Raw genomic sequence first — 11,836 nt, forward strand, 5'->3', positions numbered from 1 at the left:
TCTTCCACGGTCAGACTCCGCACCGGCGCCACCGGGTGGAGTGGTTCAGGACCAGAAGTGGAGGCCCTGCTCAGTTCTGCGTATATGGTAGGGCCCTCCTTGGCCAGGCTTTCGGGGACATAGGATGCCGCAGCTGAATGGTGGGGGCCGCTTGCGGATCCACTGTCGGGGCCGGGGGAACTCTCACCTTCCCCGGCGCCGTGGCCTCCGTCACTTCATCACGTGGCTCTTCCCACAGTCTCCTGTTGTGAGTTCATTCTCTGGTTCACCAGTTGTGAGTTCTCCTTCCAGACTCCCTCTGGTGGTAACGGGAGGTAGTGACGCTGGTTTGATCGGTGGAGATCTGCCACCTGAGAATGAGGATGACGATTGGATCTCAGGAGTCTGATTGGATTTAAGACAGCCGACGCCCTATTCAGTTGCTGGTGATTCCTTCTGCTTGTCAGCTCTTGGTTCTCAGCCCTGTTCCAGTCAGCTCAAGCTAAGTTTCTCTGTTAATGTTCACACTTGATTTTGTTGTTCTATTCAGTTTTTTGTGTGGTCAGCCAGCCCCGGCTGGGCCTGTGCTGAATTTCCACTCTTACTTATCTGTATTTGCCAATTTGCTTTTTGTCCCTTATTAGATTGGTCTCTTTTTGCTCTGTCTCAGAATATTTCAGAGTGCTGATATAGTGGGAGAAGTCTAGTTACTTCAGGGATAATTTTGTTATCAGAAGTGTTGGACAATATTTTTGTAGGGTTTTTTGCAGGTTGCAGACAGTGTCTGTCCTTTACTCTCCTTTCTAGTTAGTTTGGGCCCCATCATTTGCTCAGCCTATTTTCCTGCCTGTGTTTGTGTTTTCATCTTGTTTCACCGTCAATACATGTGTGGGGGCTGTCTATTCCTTTTATGGTCTGCTCTGGGGCAGTTAGTTTTCCCTTTTCTTGCTTTAGACTTATTTAGTCCTCCGGCCGTGACGAGGCGTCTAGGTTCATTGTAGGCACGCTCCACGGCTACTGCTAGTTGTGTGGTAGGATCAGGGATCTGCATAGTTACCAACCTCTCTGGTTTTTCTGGGCTTAGCATGTTTAGGTTTTTTCCTCCTCGGTGACCCATTCATAACAGAATCACCAGCCATACCGCAGATTCTAGGGTACTCAAAAGCAGGAAAAAGTTGTTAAAAAAAAAAAAAAAAAGTGTCAGAATTTTTTTTATATATACTTTTTTCCTCTTTTTTCTCTGGGGCCGTAGGAGGATTTTTTTTTTTCTTTTTCCTAATGGAGATTAAGCAATTGTCTGATCGTGTGGAGCAGCTCGCTGCTGAAGTGCAGGGAATTTCCACCTACCTCATTCAGTCACATGCTGCTGAACCTAAGATTCCTACTCCTGATATGTTTTCTGGGGATCGGTCTAAATTTCTGAATTTTAAGAATAATTGTAAATTATTTCTTTCCTTGAAGCCTAACTCATCGGGGAGCTCTGTGCAGCAGGTTAAAATTGTCATCTCCTTGCTGCGCGGCGATCCCCAGGATTGGGCTTTTTCTCTGACACCTGAAAATCCTATTCTGACTAATGTGGATGCATTTTTTTCAAGCCTTGGGGTTGTTGTATGATGAACCTAATGCTGTTGATCAGGCTGAGAGAGCCCTGTTGGCATTAAACCAGGGTCCGGATCCTGCAGAGTTATACTGTCAAAAATTCCGAAAGTGGGCGGTCCTTACTACATGGAATGATAGTAAATCACTTATGAAAATGCCTCTATAATCAAGAAGTAAATACCATAAACAATGACATAAATCACAATGTCCCCCCTGAAAAAATGAATGAACCAGGGCTGAGGACCAGTTGGTATTAAAAGATGTATTTTTATTAACAAAGAATTAAAAATGTTCAACTAGAGAGATGTACATATCAATGAAGGGACGTTATAAACCCTTAGGTTTTTCACATCTATCAACCACCCAAATGATAAACCATTATCAAAATAGTAATAAGTAAAAATTGCTGCACATCACTTATCCTATAAAAACATCCACATAAATGCGAATACTTTATAATGTGTTATGATAAATATCAATGAATCAACTAATAAGATAAGGGCTCTCAAAAATATCACTACTGCAACATGCCAAAAAACGCCAGTAATCTGGACTGTGCCAATTCCCATAAATGTGTGTCAGCAGGGCGTATATAATTACCATCTGTATGGCAGTATCTTCCTTTATTCGCGGTATATCAAACCGCTCTCACTATATGAACAGCGATTACCACCCTCTTTTGTGGTGTAGAACACCGCTTAGAAAAAAGGGCCGGAATCAGCCTAATATGCATGGTGATCAGCATAAGATGTGAACCTATAAACCGGCATTGTTGCAGCAATCATATAACAATGAAAAGAATAATGATATGGAGCAAGGCAGCCATTACCAGTGATCGACAAGGTAATAATCTTATTCGCATCAAGCACGGGGATGAATGGAAGACGGCGTTTAATACTCCGGAGGGACATTTTGAGTACCTGGTGATGCCTTTTGGGCTCACTAATGCCCCTTCTGTCTTCCAGTGCTTCATGAAAGATATTTTCCGAGACTTTGTGGATAAGTTTTTGATCATCTATCTGGATGATATTTTGATCTTTTCTAGTGATTGGGATTCTCATGTGGAACATGTCCAGACTGTTTTTCCGGATTTTGAGGGAGAATTCCCTGTTTGTTAAGGGATCGAAATGTCTCTTTGGGGTACAGAGGATTTCATTTTTGGGATTTATTTTGTCTCCGTCAACTATTGAAATGGACCCGGCCAAGGTACAGGCCATTTATGATTGGGTTCAGCCCACTTCTTTGAAGGCCCTCCAGAAGTTTTTGGGTTTTGCTAATTTTTATCGTAAATTTATAGCTAATTTTTCTGGTATTGTCAAACCACTGACTGATCTGACCAAGAAGGGCGCTGATGTGCTGAATTGGTCTCCTGAGGCTGTCTCAGCATTTCAGGAGCTTAAGCGGAGATTTACTTCAGCTCCAGTTTTACGGCAACCTGATGTCTCACTTCCATTTCAGGTGGAGGTGGACGCTTCTGAGATTGGTGCAGGAGCCGTTTGGTCCCAAAAAGACCCTGTGACTTCTAAGATGAATCCCTGTGCCTATGACGTGGGGAATCGGGAATTGTTGGCCATGAAATGGGCATTTGAGGAGTGGAGACATTGGTTGGAGGGAGCTAGACATCAAGTCGTGGTCCTCACTGATCACAAGAATTTGATTTATCTGGAGTCGGCCAAACGCTTGAATCCTAGACAGGCTAGATGCGCCTTGTTTTTCACGCGTTTTGATTTTGTGGTCTCTTTTCTTCCGGGCACTAAGAATGTTAAGGCAGACGCCCTCTCTAGGAGTTTCTTTGTGGATTCTCTTAGTGTGACCGAGCCTACTACCATCCTAGGTGAGGGGGTAGTTCTTTCTGCCATTTCGCCCGATTTGAGACGCGCCCTGGAGGAATTTCAGGAGGATAAACCTGAGCGTTGCCCTATGGGAAAATTGTATATTCCTGACCAGTGGAGGAAGAGAGTGATGTCTGAAGTCCATTGCTCCGCATTGGCTGGTCATCCAGGTATTTTTGGTACCAGAGATTTGGTGAGTCGGTCCTTTTGGTGGCCTGCCTTATCTCGTGACGTCAGGAATTTTGTACAGTCCTGTGGGACTTGTCCTCGGTCTAAACCCTGTTCTCGTTCTACTGGGTTGCTGATGCCCCTGCCGGTGCCCAAGAGGCCATGGACCCATATCTCAATGGATTTTATTTCTGATCTTCCTGTCTCTCAGAGAATGACTGTTATCTGGGTGATTTGTGATAGATTTTCGAAGATGGTCCATCTTGTACCACTCCCAATGTTGCCATCTTCCGCTGAGTTGGTGCCCTTGTTTTTACAACAGGTGGTTCGGTTACATGGGATTCCTGAGAACATTGTGTCCGACAGAGGAGTCCAGTTTGTTTCCAGATTCTAGAAAGCCTTTTGTGCCAATCTGGGAATTCAGTTATCCATCTCCTCCGCGTTTCATCCCCAGACCAATGGGCAGACTGAGAGAACAAACCAGACCTTGGAGTCTTATTTGAGATGTTTTATATCTGCTGATCAGGATGACTGGGTCTCATTTTTGCCCTTGGTCGAATTCGCACTGAACAATAGAGCTAGTTCTGCCACTTTGATGTCACCCTTTTTCTGTAATTTTGGGTTTCATCCTCGATTCTCTTCAGGGCAAGTGGAATCTTCGTCCTGCCCGGGTGTGGACACTGTGGTTAAGAGAATGCAGCAGATATGGGACCAAGTGGTGGATAAGTTGACACTCTCTCAGGTAAAGGCCCAGCGATTTTCCAACAGGCGTAGGACCATTGGTCCCCGGTTTAAAGTGGGTGATATGGTTTGGTTGTCGTCTAAGAATATTCCTATGAAGGTTGCATCTCCTAAATTTAAGCCAAGATTTAATGGTCCTTATAAGATTTTGGAGATTCTTAATCCTGTTTCTTTTCGATTGGCTCTTCCAGTTACGTTCAAGATCCATAACGTATTTCACAAATCTCTGTTGAGGTTTGTTGAGCCAGTGGTTCCTGTGGCAGCACCTCCTGACCCTGTGTTGGTCGAAGGCAATGTGGAATATGAGAGAGAGAAAATACTGGATTCTCGTTTGGTTAGACGGAGACTCCAGTATTTGGTCAAATGGAAGGGTTATGGTCAGGAGGATAATTCTTAGGTCTCTGCCTCCGATATTCATGCCAATAGATTGGTTCATGCTTTTCACCGAACCCATCCTGATCGGGCTGGTGGCGTGGATGAGGGTTCAGTGACCCCTCCTCAAGGGGGGGGTACTGTTGTGAGTTCATTCTCTGGTTCACCAGTTGCGAGTTCTCCTTCCAGACTCCCTCTGGTGGTAACAGGAGGTAGTGAGGCTGATTTGATCGGTGGAGATCTGCCACCTGAGAATGAGGATGACGATTGGATCTCAGGAGTCTCAGATTGGATTTAAGACAGCCGACGCCCTACTCTGATGCTGGTGATTCCTTCTGGCTTGTCAGGTCTTGGTTCTCAGCTCTGTTCCAGTCATCTAAAGCTAAGTTTTTCTGCTAATGTTCACACTTGATTTTGTTGGTCTATTCAGTTTTTTGTGTGGTCTGTCAGCCCCGGCTGGGCTGTGCTGAATTTCCACTCTTATTTATCAGTATTTTGCCAATTGGCTTTTTGTCCCTTACTAGTTTGGCCTCTTTTTGCTCTGTCTCGGAATATTTCAGAATGCTGATATAGTGGGAGAAGTCTAGTGACTTCAGGGTTAATTTTGCTATCAGAAGTGTTGGACATTATTTGTGTTGGGTTTTTTGCAGGTTGCAGACAGTGTCTTTCCTTTCCTGTCTAGTTAGTTTCGGCCCCATCATTTGCTCAGCCAATTTTCCTCCATGTGTTTGTGTTTTCCTCTTGTTTCACCGACAATACATGTGGGGGCTATCTATTCCTTTTGGGTCTGCTCTGGGGCAGTTAGTTTTCCCTTTTCTTGCTTTAGGCTTATTTAGTCCTCCGGCCGTGACGAGGCGTCTAGGAACATCGTAGGTACGCTCCACGGCTGCTGCTAGTTGTGTGGTAAGATCAGGGATCTGCAATCTGCATAGTTACCAGCCTCTTTGGTTTTTCTGGGCTTAGCATGTTTAGGTTTTTTCCTCCTCGCTGACCCATTCATAACAGTCTCCGCTCTTCACCCCGCCATCCGGCGGGGCTAGCCTCCAGGCTCAGGGGCTCCGCAGGGAGGCTCTCCACTGGTAACTTCGGCGGCTGTTCCGCACAGGCTCCGCTTCTCCAATCAACAAACAGCTGCCTGTCCGTGGCTCTGAGGGGGACGTTTTCTGATGAAAAATCATACCGTCCGTTGGGCAGCAGTCGAATGGCGCCAAGCAGCCGCAGCCAAGCTTTTCCCCTGTGCCACTCCCTCTGCTGGGTGGGGCGTTCGCAGGCCTCTCCACCCATCTGCCAGGGTCCAGTATGTGGGAGCGTCGGCCTCCGGGTACACACCGCTTCCCCCTGGGGTACGTTAGTGGGGGTCCCAGTCCATTCAGAACAACTGCAAACACCCGGACCTCTCCTCTGCGCTGAAGCAGCACCGCCATCTTGCTCCGGACCTGGTACCGTCCCGGATCCTCTGCTGGCAACGCAGGTCCGCCACAGCGCTCCCAATTTATAATCCACGGGTGTTTGTAATCCACACAGTGCAGTCCCAAGTCCGTTCCCAGTCCTCAGAGGCAGGCCTGCCGCAGAAGATAGCGTATTAGCGGCGTTGATCCTGCCGACTACGCCAAGTGTAGGGTCGGTGGGCCGGGGGGTGGTCCCTCTCACCGCACAGAGACGTAACAGACACGATGGAGGCAAGTGTCGGGTACAACAGGTCCAAGTTTATTTCCCGCCGTCCACCTGACGGCCTTCGAAGTACACCGCACTTCACTTCTCGGCCCCCCGTTTCCAGGGCCGCTTCCCGCACACCGTACTTTACACCGGGGACGTAAATACACGCACCGTCCCCTCTTCACTCTTCGACGCTCCTGTCAGATCCGTCACTGTGGCCGCCTTAGGTCCGTAAACCAACAGCACTTCTACTGACCAGTCGTCTCTCCCTCAGTACGGTATGCTTTACCTCAGTGCCTTGTCTATACTGCGGTACTTTGTGTCAGGACCACCCCCCTGACTTTCTTCTCAGTCCCCCTGGCTTGGTTTTCCTCAGAGTGCACAAACTGTCGTAGTCCTCCTGTGTACTGGAGCTCCCTCTGGGGACTGGAACTTTCTGGAACCCTCCTGTCAAATTTATATCATTCCCGGTTCCCTGTAACTCCGCCCCCATGACCAATGGTTTCCTAAGCTGATGTCAAGTCCTTTGCTCACACTCCTCCCTGCCATCTAATGGTCAACCCAAGGTACTGCACGTCCACTACACTTAGCTGTTTCCCCACTGTAGTAACTGACACCTACCTACACTGTGCAAACCTTCCTTTCTCTATTCTGACACGTCCGTCCATCAGGTCACCTTCCCTACACTGTTATGGGGGAGGAGCCTGCTGTAGACTGCAAGGGAGGGGCCCGTAGCTGACGGACGGCGGCGGAGGGGCCCGTAGCTGACGGACGGCGGGGGAGGGGCCCGTAGCTGACGGACGGCGGGGGAGGGGCCCGTAGCTGACGGACGGCGGGGGAGGGGCCCGTAGCTGACGGACGGCGGGGGAGGGGCCCGTAGCTGACGGACGGCGGGGGAGGGGCCCGTAGCTGACGGATGGCGGGGGAGGGGCCCGTAGCTGACGGACGGCGGGGGAGTGGCCCGTAGCTGACGGACGGCGGGGGAGGGGCCTGTAGCTGACGGATGGCGGGGAGGGGCCTGTAGCTGACGGACGGCGGGGGAGGGGCCTGTAGCTGACGGACGGCGGGGGAGGGGCCTGTAGCTGACGGATGGCGGGGGAGGGGCCTGTAGCTGACGGATGGCGGGGGAGGGGCCTGTAGCTGACGGATGGCGGGGGAGGGGCCTGTAGCAGTTATTCGGCGGTGACTTTTCCTTCTGTTCTCTTCCAGCAGTTTGATGGTCGAGCACAAGATCCAGGTACGGTTTTGTTCTTCTTTTTCTCCTGACATGTTTGTTGACTCCGCTTTCCACGTAACACGTGTGATTTCTTTGCAGTTTCCGGTCGTGAATATCTCTTTAACAGCCACACCGGGGAAAGACGCTGGTTATGATGGACATTACCGCTGTCGGTGCTCATTACAGCTCAGGGATGAGGATGGAAGTTTTTGATTGGAGTTTGTGATTTTCCACTTGTGCAATTTCAGAGATTTTCTGCTTGTAGTACTGAACACATCCTGCAGGTGTCATTGGAGATCAAAGCATGGAAACAGTGACACCTGGAGGACACGCGCTGAACTGACGCCAGAGAGCATAAAATCCTCTGTATATATCCAAATAAAAGTGAAACTCTGTGCCTCATGCATCCCCCGTGGGCTCTGTGCTTCGTGCGTCCCCCGCGGGCTCTGTGCTTCGTGCGTCCCCCGCGGGCTCTGTGCCTCGTGCGTCCCCCCCTGCGGGCTCTGTGCCTCGTGCGTCCCCCGTGGGCTCTGTGCCTCGTGCGTCCCCCCCCCTGCGGGCTCTGTGCCTCGTGCGTCCCCCCCTGCGGGCTCTGTGCCTCGTGCGTCCCCCTGCGGGCTCTGTGCCTCGTGCGTCCCCCCCTGCGGGCTCTGTGCCTCGTGCGTCCCCCGTGGGCTCTGTGCCTCGTGCGTCCCCCCTGCGGGCTCTGTGCCTCGTGCGTCCCCCCCCGCGGGCTCTGTGCCTCGTGCGTCCCTGGTTTACCCCCTCCTGGGGCCGCCCCGCACGTCCCACTGGTGTCGGGGATTATATGGGATTCTCTGGAGATGACGAAGGACATGGACTGTTACCATCTGTGACTGCTTCGGATAAAGGAGGTGGTCGCTGTCTCTTACAGGCCTCCAGACTCCGGCAGCATCCAGTTACCGCCAGCAGGGTACAGGCACTGTGAGGATGCAGCGCCACATGCCAGTGACTGCCCACAGTCAGCTGCACGCTCCCAATGCTGCCCCAGCCGGGTGCCTCAGCTGAGGGAAAGTGCTGGAATGAGAGTGAGAAGCCCGGCGGTCCAGGGGGCGCAGAGGACAGGACTACGGATAAAAAGTGCTCATTTATTAGGATAAAATTAGTCCACAACGCGTTTCGACAGACAGAACGGTCTTCATCAGGTGTTAATAACAGGAAGTAAAAGGGGAGGCACATTTAAAGGGGCGGCGTCCAATGAAAAAACCGGAACAATAAAATCACAGCACACGAATAAAATGCTAATGACAGCCAAAAATAAGTAAAATAACACATTAAAAAATAATTCAAAGTGAATATATAGACGAAAACAATGAGCTATGGACTGCACTAAAAGGAGAAGCAACCTCAATTTGTTTTTTTCGATGGTAAGGTTTAACCCCTCTGGGGCCAAAGTGTCCAGTTTAAAGATCCCGAATCTCTCCCTTGTTATCAGGTTATGGTAACGGTCGCCCCCTCGTCTGGGGTATGGTCTGTAGTCATGAGGTTTACTGAGCCCAAGTGCTGGGAGAGGCGGCCGCAGCGTCCGTGGCGGATGTGTTGGCGATGGTTCTTGCGCCTGTCGTGCATCGTCTGCATTGTGCGGCCGACGTTCTGCAGCTCACATTCGATAAGGCAGATCACATGACTGACACGACAATTAGCTTTATAGCTGTTGCCTGTAGATTTCAAGGATTGCGCCCCATTCTGCAGCAGAGACATTTTGAGGCCCTGCACGCAAAGCAGCCTGGACTGGGAGGACCCGGAGTGGTCAGCGTGGGAGAGGGTCTCACCGTTGTGTTGCTGGGGGCAGCAAGGTTACACAGCGTCCGGTTTTTCCTGAAGATGGTGATTGGTTGGGTTGGTATATGGGCTGACAGCACGGGATCCCCTTTTAAAATGAACCAATCCTTTTGGAGAAGGTTACGTCTAAATCCACGAGATTTACTAACGGGGGTAGAGAGGCGCCGTTTCGCTAGATCAGGACATTTGTCCAATGAGTGGATTTTACCTCCTCTCCGTACACTGTGAGAACACGCTGGCTCCAGTGAAGGCGTCGTGCGCTCATTTCTTCGGATAACCTTCCATAGCGAACCGATGTCCGTATCGTTAGTACAGTTCTTACGGCCCCTCCAGTACTGCCCCCTGTAGGAGATGTTTGTAATCCACTTCGGGGGGTAGCCACTCGTGAAGCGAAGAGCACTGGTGACATCTGCCTTCTTGAAATGCGTAGAAGTGGAAAATCGACCAAGAGGGTCAACATTCATCATGAGATCCAAATATTGGATAGCTGTGTTAGATATGTTTGTGGAGAACTTGAGACCCCTGGAAGTGAAATTCAAGGATTGAGCAAATTCTAGCGCTTCAGACTCAGAACCGGTCCATATTCTAAAAAGGTCATCGATATAGCGTCGTTATAAGGCCACCTTGCCAACCGCCAGTGGGGACTGCGCGATAAGGGTAGACTCGAATGCCCCCATGAATAGGTTGGCATAACTGGGGGCAAATCTCGTCCCCATCGCGCAGCCCCTCACTTGGTGGCAGCAAGTCCTCTCAAAAGAAAAGACATTATTAATGAGAACAAACTTAATTGCCTTTATCAAAAATTCCCTCTGCGTGAAAGGTGGAAGGTCATCGGTGGAAAGGAATTGATGAGCCGCTTCCAAGCCCTGATCGCAGGCAATATTTGTGTAGAAGGCCTGCACAGTCAAAGTTAGTAAAAAACAGTGGGCCATGTTGGGTAAGGAGGGGAGCAGATCAATCAGGGGGATGAATGCTTCAGGTATGAGGCCACATATGTTGGTAAAAACAAATCTAGATAATGGGAAAGGTTACACGTAATGGGATTAATGCCTGAAATAATAGGGCGGCCAGGGGGGCTGATGGGGTCTTTATGGATCTTGGGTAGAAAGTAGAAAAATGGTAGTTTGATCCTAGAAATATTTAGGAATTTAAATTCCATCAAGTTTGAATTCCAAGAGACCTAGCGTGTTTGATAAATGGGATGTAATCAGAAGAAGTGGAGGGTGAAGGGCCATGTGCACGCTGGCCGTAGAGTCATTCAGGTGTCAGAACCCCTCCGGGGTGCACCGCTCTCTGTCCATAACTACCCCCCCCCCCCCGGCTGCAGTTTTTATAATTATGCCCTTGTTAGATTTTAACGTTTTGACCGCTGTTCTTTCCGTGGGGCTCAAACTAGCGGATTTTTTTAAACACCCGGGGGAGAAAGAATGTAGTTGTTTGAGTATAAGCTGTTGGAAAGTTTGACCGCGTGGGCCCTTGTGACGGGCAGGATACAAGTTACCTGAGCTTGTTTTGGGGTTGCCATGTGCATAGAGGTCAGCCTCTACTACAGATGGTCCAGGGGGCGGCTTCTTTTTAGCCTGAATAAGAAAATGGCGCTGTGCCGTAATTTTCCTAAAGAGCTCATTCAGGTCAAGGTAAAGGTTGAAGGCGTTGAGGGGAGCACCTGGGCAAAAGGGAAGGCCGCGTTCAGGGAGTGATGTTCCTGATTCTGAAAGGGTGTAGTTTGACAGATTAAAATATTCGCTTTCTCCTTTACAGCTCCTGAGTTAGTGTTGCTTTCGGGTTTGGTGTTGGACTTCGTTTTCCCCATGCCTCTACACCCTCGCCTTCTCTTTTCCTTTTTATTTTTGAGGAGGGGCCTGAGGCTACCCGAAAAAACTGAGTGATCTTGGTGTTTCCAGATACGCCTGGTGAAGTGGTCATAAACCGATCAGAGCTGGAGGGTTTCAATAGCAAAGGAAATCCTGATGAGTCCACCAAGTTGTTATTAACCCCGTGGTTTCTACTGTTCCAACAATAGGTAATGGAGGAATAGCTGTACTTAAAGTGGAGGGAAGGGCCAAGAATGAGAGGGAGTTGGTGGAGGATTGGGAAGAGGGAAAGTCATCAGGAACAGTGAACTGGGAAACACCACCAAAGCCATCCATCACGACCGAAGACGAAGGATCTGGGATATTATTAAAAAACTCGAGGGGTGGTTCAGGGGGATCAACAATGATAGGAGAGTCATGGATAGGTTCAGCAATGAGAGGGTCCTCCAATGCTTCACCCACTTGGGTGACCAGTGAAGGGACCAATGAACCAGTCTAAGCAGTGGGGCCAGAAGTGGCCAAACTGGACTTGCCCAGATTAGACCTCACATGGTTAGTACTCCCCTTAAGGGGGTCCTTGTGCTGTTGGTAGACCAAATTCTGCAGTTTATTCTTGAAAATACTGGGGAGAACACTCTAAAGGCCCCGTTACATTT

At 49.6% G+C, this 11,836-nt stretch overlaps 1 protein-coding gene across 1 annotated transcript in view; it reads left to right on the forward strand.

The window, feature by feature from the left end:
• Positions 1-7,967, forward strand: part of CDHR4 (cadherin related family member 4) — a 55,114-nt gene extending 47,147 nt beyond the window's left edge. The window contains 2 exon segments of the mRNA XM_073558873.1: positions 7,557-7,584; positions 7,663-7,967. Coding sequence (XP_073414974.1) covers positions 7,557-7,584; positions 7,663-7,718 — 84 coding nt within the window. The 3' untranslated portion in view covers positions 7,719-7,967.
• The last annotated feature ends 3,869 nt before the right edge of the window (positions 7,968-11,836 follow it).

This window comes from Dendrobates tinctorius, unplaced genomic scaffold (genome assembly GCF_039654945.1).
Source record: "Dendrobates tinctorius isolate UK_male_01 unplaced genomic scaffold, ASM3965494v1 ptg000261l, whole genome shotgun sequence".
NCBI lineage: Eukaryota > Metazoa > Chordata > Amphibia > Anura > Dendrobatidae > Dendrobates > Dendrobates tinctorius.